The following is an 18,953-nucleotide window of genomic DNA, read 5'->3' as shown; positions in this document are numbered from 1 at the left end:
CCTTTATAACCCCCCGGAGCTATGTGGAGCACTTTTTATGATGGATGGACACACTTTATTGGAAAAAAAAAAAAAAAAACAGCCATTCACTACCATTATAAAGCTTGGAAGTTCCAGAACGTTTTATAATATAACTCCAATTGCATTTGTCTAAAACACTCCTTTTTTAATGGACTTTCTGTCAATCAAGGGGATTTCATTCACTTATTAAGGTTCCATTTTGATTATGAGACTGCTTTGGAAGGCAGTTGTTTATCTAGACAGCAAGACAGCACTCTTGAAACCGAGCCGCTCAGTATCTGACTCTTTGTACCAGCAGCATAAATAGAGCAGTCAGCAAAAGCAGTCTCCAGGGTTCCCCGGAGTGTGCTTTTTGCTGGAAGAAAGTGGGTGGTATGTGAGTATTGATTGTCGTGTGTTGTCAGAGATGCAGGGGGGCAGAAATACCGCAGCATGTCCCCTCACAGCCCTCCTGTTTCTCCACTTCGCTGAAGGCTATTATATCCACTCACTGGGCCATGGACAAGCATGCTGTAAAACACATGACATTTACAGTACTGACCTCCTTTTGTGATGAATTCCCTTTGTAAGGGCATGGAGGGACGTTCTTTAAATCACATTCCTGGGACGGATGGCATTCTGGACTGAAGGTCTTTTATTTGGAGCTTGACTGGCAGGGTTGTATGATGCACATAACTCACCTGCCACAGCATGCCTGTCTCTGAAGGCCTTTCTCACACATGTTGGTTACTTCAGCTGCTTGTATCAAGGCTGACATTGTGATTTTGATTTGTAATGGCTGAGTATTTTAGGCTTTGGATATCAGTCCTCTTTCTTTTCTGTGAGGCTATGTTTCCTGTAGCTCTGTCATGGTTATGTAATTGACTGTTTGTGATTGTTTGGTGCATTTTAAGTTCTAATCACGTATTGCCATCAAAATGGAATTTACGTTTTACTGTATATTAGTACAGTGTGGGTGCATGCTTAATCTCTGCATTGAATTACTCTTAAAGGGTCCTATAATTTCCGTTATGCAGAAAACGCGGATGGAATCATGGAATCCAGTCATAAAAATGGGATTTACTCTGTAACGCGGAATGTCACAGATTTTGCCTAATTTGGGATTGAATAAATCAAAAGTAGGACATTACACATAAGTGTTATAAGTAGTGCAGACACACGGTTTTGTTTACTACACAGATGCTGAAGATCGTGTGATGCTTGTGAAGTTTTTAGCCACTGCCACCTCGATATATAAGCACATAAACACATAAACGTAATCTCTAGAACTGCTCTAAGAGTCACTTCATGGGCATTTTACCATTTCTTTTGAGAAAAATTATGGTCTCATCATATACAAACAGAAACCTGAAAGGTCTTCACAGCACCCTGTCAAAATAAAAGTTTGGTTTAACTTGAAAAAACTGTGACAGAAATACATTAGGCCTACTTAGTGTAATGAGTACTACTACTAATACATTTTTAAGAAACATAATTTTTTAAGGAATATTTACCAGATTTTTTTTTTTACCAGATTTTATTTACTAGAAAAAAAGGAATAAAATAATAATAAATTAATTCTTTATAAAATCTATTAATTAGACATGGTTTTGATTATTAAAATTGAATGAGACCATTAAAATGGAATCCAGAAAATTAATGGAAAATGCAGAATTTGGTAAAAATAAAACTTGAGAAAAAAATTTGAGAAAACGAAATAAAATTTCCTAGAGCCTTAAAAATGTAATTTTTGTTAAACTTTTAATAAATTTCTGTTAAATTGTGCCAGTGCATGATTTTAATTAATTAAAAATTATTTTTAATTCATATTTTATTAATTTAACGATTAAAACATAGTCCAGAAAAAAACAAAAAAAAACAAAAAAAAAAACAGAAGGCAGAATTTTTATGTAAAATTAGGAATGGTTTATAACTAATATTTTAAAAAAGGTAAATATTCATTTTTTGTTGAATGAACAATTATGCTTAACATATTATTTTATTTAATTTGTATGCATGCATTTATTTTAATTAATTATTGTTTATTTATTTAAATGGTATATATTTGTTTTTTATTTATTAAAAAGTTACATAGTGTTCTGTTTTTCTGCTTATCAAATTAAAAATAGTTTGACTTTTAACTCTTTCCACACCAGCGTTTTTCGAAAAAATAAAGATCAGACCCTGTTTTATTCTAGCTTCAAGCTAATTATATGCTGTTTATTGTTGATGATTGCGTCATTTTCATATGCTTACATACAAGATCGCTCGTTTCTGCGTCCTCCTCATCTGTGTTTTTGATAGGCACATTCTAGACTCGTAATAGCACCTCCCCTTGCATATAATAGCAAAAATGCGGAAACCCGGAAAATTCTATGTTTGGCCAGGAAGTGTTGGTTCATGAATAACGGAAAATTCCATGTTTGGCAGGGAAAGAGTTAAAAACCATGGGCCAATGTTATTGTTCACAGAGCGATCTGCAGAGCAGATGAATGCGGTGCACTGGTTGCTCTGTCGTGCAGCTGCACTCCTCCAAGGCTTCCTGGATGTGCCGTGGAGAGCCGGAGCAGTATAATTTCTCTCTGAAGGCCTCCTTTACATCCAGCTACCACTGATCATCCGGTCTCCATTGTGGCTCCAGTGGCTGTAATCTTTATAAAATTAGCTTCTGAGATGTGATTTCCTTCTCTTTTTGTTACGTTTCCTTTTTGAGTTAGTCACTTGAGCAAGTTTTTATTTGAAACCCACTTTTTCCCCTTCTTCGCATGCCCTTGATGGCAAGCGATTTAGAAGATGATTTTCAGACTTCAGCAGTTGAAACTCAAGTGTTGAAATGATGTCAGCGTCTTCATTATCTAGATTTACATCACACTCTAATGAAATCTCTACTGCTCTGTCAGTGAACACAATCGCTCAAGCCCTTTATCACTTGCGGTTAAATATTAGCTAATTCAGCCATATAAGGTTTTGTGTTAATTATGTGCAGTTTATTAACAAAAGCACAAGATATTGGACACTGTCAGTGTAAAATAATTTTCATTTCTTTCTTTCTTTTTTATTTCCCACCTTACATTTTAAACTCACTACACTGAGGCCACATACAAGATGTTTTTATGTAAAACTAAAGCACATTTGATGCAGTTTATCATAATTCTTGCTTAACGTGACTGTTGGACAACAACACCACATTTTCTTGTCATACTCAGTTTATTAGAATTATTAAAACTACTATAACTTTTACAACATTTAGCTAAAATCCACTAAATACCTGGGGGTTTTTTTTAAAGCTTTTTAGATGAATTTATGCTAGACTGCACACTCCCATGCTTGACTGAACATATTTTTCTGGAATGCAAGTTCCTCCTATCTCTTTCTTCTACTACCGCTAATGCCCGTATTTACTATATTTGAAAAACAAGAAGAGTTGTCTCGGCTCAGTGTTTATGGTGTTTGTTTTGAGTGGGTAATGTGAACATTAACCAACACCCAAACAAGCATTTAACATTCTTCATTTAGCTGCCACATTGTTACTGCAGTGAGGTGGTTCTATTTGTCCATTTGTTTTATGCATTGACCTTTAGTTATGCATATTGACACAGTACATGCACTAATTCATCTACACACACCTGTGCATACACAGGTCCTTTCCCTAATGTACAATGAATGCTGTTCTTTCTTGACATCCTGTGCTTCTGAAGTGGCAGGGAGTGACCTTAACATGGGCAGCTGTGGCAAGTGGATTTTTAGTGAACGATTGCCATTGCAATGATTGTACAATTGCAAAATATTGTCGGTGTTGCAACACTGACAGCCTTTCGAGTCTAAAAATATAAAGATGCACTGGTTGACCTGCCTTTTTTTTTTTTTTTTTTTTTTTTTGGTTTCGTTTCAGCTAATCTTGCTGTCATTTTGTTACAATCTCATTTATATTGAAATATGAAGTTTTAAAAAGGATTTCTAACAACAGACACAAAGATGAGAGCACATAAGTACAAGCGTACAGTACATATATATAAAACACATTGCCTTTAAAAAGTTTGGGATCAGTGAAAGTTTTAATGTTCATCTATGCTGGATTTATTTGATTTAAAAATACAGAAAAAACAGTAATATTGTGAAATATTATTACAATTTAAAACAGTGGTTTTCTATTTTAAAATGGAATTTATTCCTGTGATGCAAAGCTGAATTCTCAGCATCATTACTTCAATCTTCAGTGTCAGCTGATTCTGCAGAAATCATTCTAATATGCTGATTTATTATCAGTGTTGGAAACATTGTGATGCTTTTTCAGGATTTTTTGAATAAAAAGTTATAAAGAATAGCATTTATTTAAAATAGAAATCTTTTGTAACAATGTACACTACCATTTAAATTTGGGGTCAGTACATTTTTTTCTTTATTTATTTCTTTGAAAAAAATGAACACTTGTATTCAGCAAGAATGTGTTAAATTGATAAAAAGTGATAGTAAAGACTTTTTATTGTTATGAAAGATTTTTTGTTTTGAATAAATGCCATGCTTTTTAACTTTTTATTCATCAAAGAATCCTAAAAAAAAGTAGCACCGGTTCCAAATAAATTATAAAGTATATTAAAATAGAAAAGTGTTATTGTAAATTGTATTGTAAACTTTTTTATCATGTTTTTGTTTGAAATAAATGAAACTTTGAGCATAAGACAAGACAATTCAATTCAATTAATCAATAAATCCTGAAAAATGTATCACAGGTTCCACAAAATATAAAGCAGCACAACTGTTTCCGGCATTGATAATAAATCAGCATATTAGAATGATTTCTGAAGGATAATTTGACACTGAAGACTGGAGTGATGCTGAAAATTCAGCTTTTATATATATGCTTAAAAAAAAATATCAAAGATGAATTTATTCGCTCACAATGTTTCGGTCATGTGACCTACATCAGGCATTTGTATATAAATACTGTATGTTAAGTTGCATATTTTATCTAATTTTCACTAAACACCTGGCTATAGTATAGCATAAACATTTCAAAATAAAAATTCTAGCATAGAGCTATAGATCTGACCTGTGTGCATACTTTTTTTTTCTTACTGTTTCAGCTTATGTTTATGTTTTTATTTATTTTTATAAAGTACAATACTGAACATTTTCTGTTTCACCGACATACAACCCTGGGCTGTCAGGTGTCCTGCAGGTACCCACGCACACATGCCGTCTGAGGAGTTATCTTCCACAGGAGAAACCCTACACCTACGCCATCATCTCTTGCTTACTGTAACAGATACCGGCTGTCACAAAACACCAGCGTTCTTCCCCTTCCAGCCTCCCCGCTGTCTGAACGATTCTCTCATCCTTCACTATATCCTCTTCTGTACTTCTCCTTTCTCTCATCTTCCTGTGTCGCATCTCTCTCTGAGCTGCTTTTTCTGTTTTTCACTCTGCATTTCCTTCCTCACCTCATATTCTGTCTGCTGGCACATCTTCCCCCGTCATGCACTGCTGCAGAGGACATCTTCTCTGTCCATCATTATTTATGATCCCTACGTTCAGCACTCTTGCACAGAAAGACACTTCAATGAAATATTCACGTTCTGAACTTGCTGTAAAGTAGTTTACCCAGACTTGTTTATCCTGGGTATGTGACCTGTACCCGCTGTTCTCGTGTCTGCACTGGTCTTATCTAATCTGCCTGCTTCTTTCTGGCACCAAACACGGCATCCCTGCTGCGTTCTACAGCATGTCGCTACTTGTGCTTGTCATCTATAGCAGCTGTTGGGAGCGAACGGCCGGTGCACACTTACTGCATCATTTCAGTTTGCAAAGGCTCTCATAATGCTGTGATAAATCAGCACAGTAGGGAACCTCACAGGTTTTTCTCTGCATTGGTTTTGTCTAATGCATTTTGCTTTTTTCCTGAAATTAGTCAGTTTGGTGTTTCTTTGGATAGTCCACCAAAAAATTTAAATTCTGTACTGGAGATGAATAATGTTAGTAAAAATGTTTTTGATTGTTCAGATCTTAGTTGGAAAGAAAAATCAAAAACTGGACCTTTTGTTATTTCACGTGATATATTACAGCAAGCTATTCCTCAGTCAACATTAATTTTCCCCTACAAACTGAAGAGTCAGTTTCTTTAACCTGTCAGTGGACATCAAACTCCACTGCAACTCTTTCAGGACTCCAACAGTTCAGTAAATGCATGCAGATATCTTGAAAACACTTGGTGCAACAATGTTTTTTGCATTTGTGGTTGGTGTTACATGCATAACGTCATTTATGTATTGTCTAGGGAACATTTATGCCAAAAACAACATGAGGACCATGACAGATTGAGTAGATAAAGCCCATTCAGATGTTATGGTGCTTCTGAGTGTCATGTATCCACAGTTCCAGCAGTTTAGCATGGCCGAGTCCAGCTCTGAGCCATGCGTGGCTGCACCTCGGCTTTCTGCCAGTAAGCGGCTTTGCGCTTCATGCCATCTGCTCTGGCAGTTTGTGTTGGGGAAAACACAGCCCCTCTCGCACCCGTATTAGCAAGATACAGTGATAATAATAAGCTCTCAACCACCTCTTCAATTTGTATTCTTCTCCAGTTTGCCGGCATTGCAGTTTTATAGCTGAATCAGAATAGACTTGTGCTTTAAATGCAGATCTCTTTATTTATTAAGAAGTGTCTGCTTATTTCTTTAAGGTCAGTAAGTCACAGAGGACGTGAGTTGAAAATTTCTTTAGGTTAATCATTGAGTGTGTTTACATGCACACTCTTAAACTGAATTCTTAAAGTTCACCCCCCCCACTTGTCATCCAAGATGTTTGTCTGTTTCTTTCTTCAGTCGATAAGAAATTATGTTTCTTGAGGGAAAAAAAATCAGGAATTACATACATATAATGGACTTCAATGGTGCCCCCAAGTTTGAATTTCCAAAATGCAGTTTAAATGCAGCTTCAAATGGCTCTAAATGATCCCAGTCGAGGAAGAAGTGTCTTATCTAGCAAAACGATCGGTCATTTTTGAAACAAACTGACAATTGATATACTTTTTAACCACAAACGCTCGTCTTATCTAAGTCTGCGTGAACTCGGTTCAATACGGTCAGTGTGCTCGAGTGTATTCGGTCAGTGTGTCGAAAAACCCATCTCGTTTTCTTCCCCAAATTCAAAATTGTCCTACATTGCTGCAGAAGTACCAACCCAGTGTTTACAAAGTGAACATGCAAAGAAGGTCAAACAGCCTTTCCAAAAAAGAGGTAAAACAGCGATGTAGGACGTTGAAGAAGAAAACGAGATGGGAGTTTTTCTACATACCCTAACTGTATTGACCCAGATTACACAGACTACACATGTGACAAAGGGGTGAGTAAATTATCTGTAAATGTTTGTTCTGGAACTTCTGAACTTCTCCTTTAATAATATTACAGCATGTAAGGTCATGTTAACACCTTAAAACCTTGTTGTTTTATAATGTTAAGGTCATGCAACAGTATGGCTGCCCTCGACTAAAGATTTTTCTGGTCGATTAGTAGTCATTCTTTTTAAGCATTAGTCAACTCTTAGTCGCATGTTTATTAATAAACTATATAAATCATCATAATGAGCTTTTAATTGCCTACATAGGTAATAAGTGCTCAAGTGCACACACAAAAAGTTTTCCACCGACAAATATAATAATTATGAATGTGTCAGGGAAAAACAGCAAGGAGACTGCATTAACATTTTAATAATTTATTGATAAACTAGTGCTTTCTTTGTTTTCGACTTAAGAGATGAAGTTGGTGACACTGACTCGTCATCTCTGCAGCAGTGATGTGCCTGTATGCATATTTCATATGTATTGCATAATCTACAGAATATTTGTTTTGTTTGAATTGGTTCATTTAACAGTAGACATTTTACTCTCTATAGATATATTTTTCATGTCTGCAAGGCAAGTATACATGCAGCAGAAAGTGCATCCTGTTTGCTTTCATTATTTTACAAAAGCACAAAATGTCGTTGTTATTGTGAGTGCGTACAAATAACCGTAAAGTGTTTACAGATTCTTTACAATGAGCATTTGGATGTCCTGCCCTATGTACTATTATTACCACATAGACCAGCCGTTAAAGAGCTGTTTGTCACGGACTGTGTGACTTTGCCACTTCCTGTTGAATTTTTTTTTTTTTTGAATTTTTTTTTGCGTCTAAGCGAGTAATAAAATTGTGTTCGACCAAGCCTCTTCTCGTCGACTAACGTTTTATACAAAACACATTTTTTCCCCCCCAGCACCCTGGTTTTATTAGCTTTTGAGCAGCTTGTTGTCTGTTTAGCCACATTAAAATTATGATTCCTACATCTTATGTAATGTGGGTTTTTCATAATGAGCTGATTTTTGATTGAGGTTAATTCTCTGTACCACTTGGTGGAGATTAATCGTAGTAAATCCTTTATTGTTACTGTTATGGATGGTCTTGTCTTTGTTTTTTAAAAGCAATAAGCCACAAGACTGATGGTGTACCCATTCATCATGACATTCTAGACGAGACCTTTTAACCTTGTGGCTTATTGCTTTAGAAAATCTCAGCAAATGCTCTGCTTAAAGGGATAGTTCACCCAAAAAAATGAATATTCTGTCATTGCTCACCCTAATGTCATTCCAAACCCGTAAGAGCTTCGTTCATCGTCAGAACACAAATTAGAGTATTTTTGCTGAAAGCCGAGAGTTTTCTGACCCTGCATAGACAGCAACGCAACTGACACGTTCAAGACCCGGAAAGGTAGTAATGACATTGTTAAAATATTCCATGTGACAGCATTGACTCAACCTTAATTTTATGAAGCTATAAGAGTATGTTTTGTGCACAAAGGTTAAGTTCTAATTGACTGACTGGGCAGCAGGGCAGCATCCTTCAGTTTGAGACCCAATGTAGCGCTGCTGCTCTCCAAACACTCCTCCTTTAAACTCTGTCCTCCACACATTTACTGCACCTGCAGTTCATTAACAGTTCAGCCAGAGAACTCGGATGACAGGAAGACAGCAGCCAGCCTGAAAGTGTTCTCTGTGGAGCACTGACCTGGGAACTGTACAGAGAGGTTCTGACAACACATATTTCATAAAGTCTGTCTATTTTTATGTCTGGATATGTGCGGGTCAGAGTGAACTGGGTCGTCAGTAATGAAATGTAACTTGCGTACTTGAGGAGGAGGGTGAGAAATTCTTACCGACTCGGCGGCGGTAAATATAGAGAATAAATGTCAAGTTTGAAAATGTGGCCATGCTGAGCTTAAAGTATGTAAATATCACACCTGCTCATTTTCACTCACTGTAGAGAAAGAAAAATATTTTTCCTGTACAAGAGATCATCTAGCTCCTAGATAATTTCTTAGAATGTTTAAATTTGGATAAAGTTACTCATGTAAATATTAATTTGTCTGATTTATTTTATTTTTATATTATAAGAATTAAAATGCTCCTCTCTTTTGAAATAAATGTTTCATTCATTTAATTTTCCATGTCCATTTATGTATTATTTGTTAGGTAGAGTCAGTCAATACAGTCAGATGGTCTGTCTGTCTGTTTTTTTTTTTTTTTTTGGAAGAGTAATGACTTATCCACTGTCTGTACATAATTTTTACCAATAGGACAGAAACAAACAGACTTGTTGACATCAGTCCGTTGCACACAAACAAGCAAAACTTGCTTCAGAGGTCTCTCTGCTGCCACCTTTCTTCAGGCCTGCAGAAACACCCAGAGCTCATGCTGAGAGGGGTTAGAAGGCTATGGAAAATCAGTTCACAGCCTCTCTACTCCCCGCTGTTCCTCAAACACTCAGTCCGGACAGATCGTTCCTATCATTTTCTTTGCTGATTTGAGCATCTCTTCATTCCTAGAAAGAGGCCCGACCTTTTACTTTAGTCGCTGATACTCAACTTCTGGCTATCGAGCCATGTACAGCTCTAATGACATTGTTAAAACGGGAAATCAAACAAGTTTCCATATGAGGCATGTGTCACTGCTTATGTGCCTGATGTTAAACTTTGTTGCAGTGTCAATTTGAGGTTGCAGTTGCCACCTCAAATTACAATATCTGATTGAAAACGAATAACTTTTGGGTACTTTTTCTTGCTACGAATCACCGTTAGTGTGTTGTTTTTTTTTTTTGGTTTTTTTTTTTGAATGAACTCTTGCTTTGTTAAAATCTTATTTAACGGGTTCATTGGTAAGAACAGCAACAATAGCTCAATTTTTTGAGAGCAGAGGGAACAAAGGCAATGTTGAGGCCAACTACATGATAAATTGTTCACACTGGAGGTTAAGGCATGTGTGTTATTATGTTCGATTATGATTTTGGTTCTGTTGGAAAATATCTGGATTTTTGCTGACAATTATAGTTATTTGCCCACCTGTAAAATATGTTGTTTGCTGCTGGCCTCTGTGTATAAATGATACAATCACCAGTCATAGACTGATAAATCAGCCTGAATAATCAACCAAAATGTAAATTTTTTTTTAGAGATCATAATCATCATTATGATGCCAAAACAGGTCACATGTTGCATTTAATTTTTATTTTTGAGTAAATGCATAAAATAAGTGTCCATTTCAACAGTTTAAAAGATGGACCATCATAAAAGGGATAGTTCACCCAAAAATGAAAGTTCTGCGAGTAATTAATTACTCACCCTCATGTCATTCGAAACTCGTAAGACCTTTGGTCATCTTAGGACCACAAATCAATTTGATGAAATTTGCAAAAACAACAATGCAACTGACACGTTCAAGGCCCAGAAAGGTAGTAAGGACATCAATAAAATAGTCCATGTGACATCAGTTTAACCTTAAGTTTATGAAGCTACGAGAATACTTTTTGTGTGCAAAGAAAGCAAAAATAACAACATTGTTCAACAATTTCTTAAACATGGATGGTAGTTATGTCTGTGCAGGGTTAGAAAGCTCTTGGATGTAATCAAAAATATCTTAATTTGTTTTCCAAAGATGAATGAAGGTCATAGGTTTTTGGAATGACATGAGTGTGAGTAATGACAGAATTTTCAGTTTTAGGTGATCTATCTCTTTAAATAGAAAAATATCAGCATTATATTTGCCATCTTGTCTTTGATTTCAGCATTAGCCATTGAAAAATCCAACATGTGCAGCACTCTAATTTACCTGTTTGTTTCCTTTCCAGGGGGCCGTTTAGTGTGGTACGAAGATGCATCAACAGGGAGACGGGCCAACAGTTTGCCGTGAAGATTGTAGATGTGGCCAAATTCACCTCCAGCCCTGGCCTCAGCACAGAAGGTAGAATACTCGTTTTTGTTTTTAGGTGATGATTGTGTGGAGAATTCATCAGCTGTGACCTTTTCAGAGCTAGGAATACATATCAGTGCTTTCTCATGAATAAGCGTTAAATTCTTTACTAACCGCTGGAAAAATAAACCAAACCGAATGTCTTTGTGTTGATTTAATCAGCCAGTCTCTAATCAGACTTTTTGGAGAGGAAATCCTGTGTGATCTTATGCAAAAGAAGCAGTCTAGACCACCAGTTCACTTCCTAAACATCTGCGGTTGCAGTAACTAATACAGATGTCCAAAATGTACGGCGGAATTAGCTTTGCTTTGTTGATGTGAAAATAGAAGTAGTGCTGCTTGGCTGTAACATATATACATAATAGTAGAGATAATGTAACCTTGAAGACCGGACTTTTTGTAGTGTGCTCTATGCGTGATCACAGATTTCACCTAAATGGCACCTTTGGAAGGCTTTAATAACAGTATGCTCAAGTGTCTGAAGTGTGTGTCTGTGTATGTTGCTTTAGCTAGATGTGTGCAGAAGTGTCTATGCAAGGACATGAGTTTTTTTTTCTTTTACAACGGATAGTGATGCAGATTATTCTTGTATGTGATTTTATGACACTGAAGACAATTCGGCTTTGCTATCACAGGAATAAATTCAATTTTAGAATATATTAAAATAGAAAATAGTTATTTAAAATTGTAATGATATTTCACAGTATTTCTGTTTTTACTGTATTTTTGATCAAATTAATGCAGCCTTAGTGAGCATTATAGTATTGTAGTCCAAACATATTTATTTGTTTTATTTATGTATTTCTTTCTTTATTTTTTCCTTTTTTTGAGCTAGTCGACTCAAAACAACTGTGTAGAAGTGTAGAGAATGTCACACCTGAGGACTGTTTTTTTTGCCTCCCTAAACTGTCATCCTTTGCTGTTTAGATTACACTGACTGATATAGAGTTGACTAAAAGATTGCTTCTCAATCTCATTTTCCTGTTGCATTTCAACTTCCTGTTTTGGCAACAGATCAATGTCTAAATAGCTTGTCTAAATAAGGACAAGGGGTAGCATGCAAACATAAATAGACTGAATCAAGATGGAGGTAATTTAGGGCTGCACGATTAAAATTTATTATTAATTACAATTATCGCATGCCAAATTTTCATATATAGTTTCTTTAAATATAAAAAAGCAAAAATTACAAAATTAAAACAGTGAGGAAAAAAACAACAACCTTAAGATAACCTGTAGGAAAAATACACACACTCTCTCTCCTTCTCTCTCTCTCTCTCTCTCTCATATACACATATCTTAAGAAAGCAGAATAATGTAAGTGGATTTTTTTTTTTCTTTTTTTTTTTGTAATTGTAATCGATTACATAATTGTGGCATCTGTAATAGACATTTGATTAATTGTGCAGCCCTATAATGAAGTAACCCTCTTTATGGTTGTGGTATGTACAGTATCTGTGTGTGAGATGTAGTCTGCTTTTGGAACCACAAACATTTTTGCAAAAAAGCTGAAAAACAGCTAGTGGACCATCCTTGCTTAGTCAGTTAACAAGACTGACCGATATACTCTGTCTGTGCAGTGCATAGCGGTTGGAGTCTGCAAGTTTCCCTTGAGACAGATTCAGTGTACTTCCTCTATCACAGTGAGGGCGTGTGTAAGCATGAAAACATAGCCAAACAGTGTTAGTGTGAATTCTCTGAAGAGAGAGAATTTCTTTGGGTAGGATGTTAAGTACGCGTGCATGTGAGAAAGAGATCTTTGCCCAAGGCTTTGTGTTATCTCAGTCCACTGCTAAACCTCTGTCTCATCTCTCCTGAGTTTCACAGTCTCTGCAAACACTCTGCCCACCTCCAATCTGTCTTCCTCCTATGTGGGAGAGAACACACTCATGCTGGTATTTCAGAATCTACTGTACAACTCATGAGGCTCAGTGACTAAAATGCTACAGTAACTCTGACTTGTGTCACTGTATTACCTTTTAAATTTCTGTTCGTCTGAGTTCAGGATGGAAGCATCTCAGTGAACTTTGCCTCCTTTTAGTTTATTTGCAGTCCCACACACGCTCGCCTCTAAGGTTGTGACGAATTTTCTCAGCAAATGAAATATCTGTAGGATGCAAGCTTCTGTTTCTGTATCTTTAAAGTTCATCATATTCTTACTGGGAGATACGGAACAGAGAACGTCAAAAATCCCAGCTTCAGACATCATAAACACCAATTTTCTATTCAGTTTTTCCATACTAGAAGCAACAGTGCTGCACAATAACTGCCGGCCAGGGCAAAAGTGTGACCCTAGACCACAAAACCAGTCATAAGGGTCAATATTTTTGAAATCTAAAGTTTTGATATATTTACGGTAGGAAATGTACAAAATATCTTAATGGAATATGATCTTTACTTAATATCCTAATGATTTTTGGGATAAAAGAAAAATCTATAATTTTGACCCATGCGGTGTATTTTGGGCCATTGCTACAAATATACCCATGCTACTTAAGACTGGTTTTGTGGTCTGTGGGTCACATATAATGTTCAACTGCTTAATTGGAGTAACAATGAGTGACTCTGGGCATCTGAGATTTTATTGTGGCTGTGGCTACCCAGCACAATGTCCTGTTACATAGTGTCCTGCCACATATCACAAACTGACACTTAATTTTCCACTACAGTTCACAAATATGGGGTCATTAAGCTCTTTCAACGCTTTTGAAAATTGTCTCTAATGCTCACCTACATTTATTTGATTAAAAATAAAGTAAAAATAACAATATTTAAGTTAATAACTTAATATAACAGTTTTCTGTTTTATATATATTTGCATCTTTGCTGAATAAAAAAGGTTTTGAATGGTAGTGTACATGGAAGTTTTTCTAGGGCTGCCTCCTAATAGTCGATTAACCGATAGTCGGTCTATGTGGTAATATAGTATTGGGCAGGACATCCAAACAATCACCTATCATTCATCAATATGTAAGTAGTAGCAACTTATAATGGCAGCAATGTTAACCTAGAAAAATGTGCGCTATTCAAGTGTCTGTGCGGAGTGTGGAAGCTGAATAGTAGCGCATTCACTACATGACAGATGGAGGCACTGGTGCGGTCACTTGCTCTTAAAATACACCATCAGTTTAGCTCATACAGATAAAAAAAAGTTATACACCTTATGAATTTGTAAAAACTCTCTGTTTAATTGTGTGCACTCAGAATAACAACGAAGCACTGTACTTTTGTAAAATAAAACGCTTACTGCCGTCTTGGTCTCTGTGAACTTGAGTGCCTCACTTACTTGCCTTGCAGATATGAAAAATATATCTATTCAAAGTGAAAGTCTACTTTTAAATGAAGCAGTTCAAAAAGAAAACAAATATTCTCAGATTATGTAGTCCATATGAAACATGCATACAGGCACATCACTGTAGAGGTGACGAGTCAGTGTCATCGACTTTATCTCTTAAGCCAAAAACAAAGAAAGTGGTAGTTTATCAAATTATTACAAGTTAACGTAGTCTCCTTGCTGTTATTACCCTGACAATTCATAATCTTATCTTATATTATATCTGCTGATGCGCTATGAAAAACTTTTTTGTGTTATTAGGCTTTGTAGGCAATTAAAGGCTCATTTTTATGATTTATTTCGTTTATTAATAAACGTAATAGTCGACTAATGCTTAAAATTAACAACTACTAGTCGACCAGAAAATTCTTTAGTCGAGGGCAGCCCTGTTGTTGCTTGGTTAAGATATGTTCTAAAAAAGCAGCATTTCCCAAAAATCTTCCATTCCGATGTCTGTCCCTTTTGATACCAATCGAAACCTTGGCTTTCATTATCACTACAATCATTACACGCAGACCTGTGGAATCTCAGCATAATCTGCAAAATCAGCAGGAGCGCATAGCCTGGTAATGAGCCGTGTAGACAAGTAACACTTGCCATAATTAAGTGACATTACTGACTCTTGCTCTGCGTGACACTTTAGCTGGATATTTTGCACTTTGATTTTTCTTTAGAGATACTTGCTATTTTTCCACTTCTTACTTTTATTACTTACATGAACTGTCTACAAAAACACTTGTTTAAATGACCTGGCATCCTTATTTAAAAAAAGGTCTCATTTAAAGATTTCTGCTGACTTCAAGAAATGTAGATGTATCAGCTCTTTTTTTTGCTTAATAATAAAATTAGGGCTGTCACTAACGATTATTTTGGGTAATCAAGTAATCGGTCGATTTTTCTAATGATTAACGGAGTAATTGGATTTTTTGTAATAAAAATAGGTCTAAGCAAACAAAAGACTTTAAAATGACTTAAAATACACATAGCAATGAGGCAATGATAATTGGTTCAAATACAGTATCAAAGCAAGTAATAAAATGGTTTCATTGAACAAAGCCATTAAAATACATAATGTAATAAAACAATATAATCATAACTTATGTACATTATGTATTGTATCAAATATCCGCAGAGGGATACTGAACAACAGGTGGTGAAAAGGGGAAAAAAAGCCATTTGTAGTGTATGTGTATATTTGTAATATCACCTGTATGCATAAATCTGTATGTAATGCTGTACTGCTGTTGGCACATCCCAAAACTAATCGTTTTGTGTGGTCTAGACATCAGCTGGGGGAAACGACACCGTCATCTGTGCCACTTTTGTGTTTGTTGCACCTTAAGGTCATCGTGCCAGCTGCCTGCCATCTGTGACAAATCCTCTCCAAACTCTATAAAACCCATTCCGTGTTTAGGACCTATAAACGCACACACTTTTTGTTTGTGTGAATCCAGGGTTTTATTATAGCCACACTTAGGACATCGATAGACTGAAGTACGGATGCTTTCTTGTACCGTTGTAGCACTTACCGTAAAGCACAACACTAAGGAAAAACCCATGAGGGCCACTTGGTTCAGATGAGACAGATTCTCTGTTGCAGATGGATAGAAATGAACGTAAATGAAGATGAAGTGTGGTTTAAGTCTTTTCTTTAAAATCACTGCAGTGCTTAAGTGTATGAAAATCTAAAATCCGAGTTTGAAATCTGATTGTTTTATAGGTTGATAAAAATGTTGATTCAGGAATCTTGCAATTTAGGAAAAAAATCTGTTTTTTTGTACTTTATTCTTTGAAAAAGAAAATCTACTCCTCAAAACACAAAGCTTTGTTACATCTCTGTTGAGTGCCCTGGATTGCTGGAGTCACTCATTCTTATTCTGTCTACTACAGGATTGAATGAAATATCTTTCATCCTCCAGCACTCAGAGTCATAGATAAAACCTCACATTTGAGAGTGGCGGCTGAACAGCTCTCTCTGAAGGAATTCTGTCCGTTCTATAACTGTCATTCATGTTTTTTTGTTTTTTTTGAGAAAGCATGTGGTCATCCAGAGGGCCACAATCAAACTTTAGTGGGGTCGTATTGATCTGGGGGGAAAGGAAGAAATGTGGAAGGGAATGTGGCCTCCAGGAAGCAGAGGGATGGGCCCTTTATTGTCGTCACTGTGGGAGGTTCTAAAATCTCTTCCATTGCTCACGCAAAAAGCCCAATGTTAAATGTCTTAACCATCATCATCATCATCATCATCATCATCATCACTGCAGAGCTCCAGCAGTGTCTTCTAGAACAAGAGGTTGTTTTGGAGTTACTGCTACCTTTAGTTTAGCTACGCAGTTTATTTAATGCTATTTTTGGAAAAGAGGGTGTTTTGAGTGTGTTTTTCAAAGCGGTTCCATTCAGCATATTTACAGAGAGAAAAGCCTCCAAACAGCCTGTGGGAAATCCACAATTATAATTTAAAAGACCCTCTGTTGCTTTTTATGTTTGCTCCTTTGCAACGTTTGTATAAAGTCACCGAATCATGAAATGATTCTCTCAGAAAGCTGCAGACGCAGAGGTTGTTAGCCCGGGTGAACCATAGAGGTGTTTTCCTCTATGGTTCAGATCAGCATGGTTTGTTTCAACCTCTTCTTGCAAAGATCTCACATTTTCTATATTTTCTCTTTCTCTCCAGAAGCATTTAAAAACTTTTTAAAGGTTGTTTCTTTTTGCAGGCGTATTGATCGAACAGCCTTGATTTAGAGGGGTTTCTTAACTATACAGTGACAAGAAAATACAAACATCTTTTTAATCTCTTCAAAAAAGTTAAAACTTACATATATAGACCAATTTGGAGTAGACGTCACCTGCAGCTGCATGCGCATTGTGGTGGCAGAAAAACACCTGTAACAAGCGGAGGGAAATGGGTAAAATCCAAAACTTGCTATGATTACTCTACTTTTAAAGCATAAATTTGATTTAAACAATAGATTTACATAATATTCATTTATGCATAGGGGACATATCGTATTAGCCCTACAGTTACAGCATGAAATACAATTTAAAACTACACTACCAGTCAGAAGTTTTTGAACAGCAATATTTTCTTTTTTAAAGATGTCTCTTCTGTATGTATATATGGTATAGTGTATAATGTTACAAAAGCTTTTTATTTTAGATAAATGCTGATCTTTGGATCTTTCTGTTCATCAGAGAGTCCTGAAAAAAATGTGCTCAACTGTTTTAAATATTGATGATGATGATGATGATAATAATAATAATAATAACAATAATAATAAATGTTTTTTGAACCGCAAATCAGCATATTAGAATGATTTCTAAAAGATCATGTGACACTGAAGACTAATGATGCTGAAAATTTAGATTTGGTCACAGCAATAAATTACATTTTAAAATCTATTCAGATAGAAAACAGTTTTTTAAATAGTAAGATATTTTACAATTTTACTGTTTTTTTGCTGTAATTTGGATCAAATAAACGCAAGCTTGATGAGCAGCAGAGTTTTCTTTAAAAAAAACAGTAAAAATCTTACTGTTCAAAAACTTTTGACTGGTAGTGTATAACCTTTTACGTGGCATTTTTTTTATCTCACAGTTCTGACTGACATTTTCTTGCAAATGCAAGTTCATATGTCCTAGTTCGGATTTTATAACTCAGTTTAACTTAACAAGTTTGTTGATTCTGAGGGGAAAAAAAAACAGAAGTGTGGGATATAAACTCTCATTCATCAGAATTGTGAAATATAATCTCAGAATTGTGAGAATAAAGTCAGAATTTTGAAATAAATAATAATACATAAACCTTTTTTGTTTTATTCCATAAATTCCATAGAATGCTACTTGAAAACTGTCATTTTCTGCCACCAGATCCACCAAAAAAAAAAATTATCACTGTTTGCAAACACTGAAATTGGTCTGTACATCATTTACATCCTGGTTGGTGTCGCATCAGTTTCTATGTTATGTGAGATGTTCCTGCTTTTGTTGAAACACTAAATACTCTGAAACATTCTCAAATCATGCTCATTCCCTACACAAGTGTATATACACCATACATGTGCAGGACTGAAGCAGATATATCTGTAATACAGGGTGCTAAAGCCATGCATCTGTAACCCGTGCCAGTGCTGGGGTGGACACCACTTCACTTGCGCTGTAATTATTACAACACTTAGAAGACAATTAGGCTGTTCAGCAGCCTGCTGTAATCAGCCAATCTGCCACTAAAGAATGAGAGATACCAGAGCCAGAGGATGCGACAGAGAGGGAGAGAACACTTTCTAGGCCTTTGGTGGTGATCATCCCATTTATTATGCCTTAAAGAGGCCATATGTACCTGCATCCCAA

The 18,953-nt window shown here is 35.9% G+C and overlaps 1 protein-coding gene across 1 annotated transcript in view; it reads left to right on the top strand.

The window, feature by feature from the left end:
* The window catches only part of caska (calcium/calmodulin-dependent serine protein kinase a), a 158,040-nt gene that overhangs the window by 65,260 nt on the left and 73,827 nt on the right, over positions 1–18,953 (top strand). The window contains 1 exon segment of the mRNA XM_051119953.1: positions 11,151–11,263. Within this exon segment, the coding sequence (XP_050975910.1) occupies positions 11,151–11,263 (113 nt within the window).

This window comes from Labeo rohita, chromosome 9 (assembly GCF_022985175.1).
Source record: "Labeo rohita strain BAU-BD-2019 chromosome 9, IGBB_LRoh.1.0, whole genome shotgun sequence".
NCBI lineage: Eukaryota > Metazoa > Chordata > Actinopteri > Cypriniformes > Cyprinidae > Labeo > Labeo rohita.
This window is presented reverse-complemented; position numbering and strand designations above follow the sequence as displayed.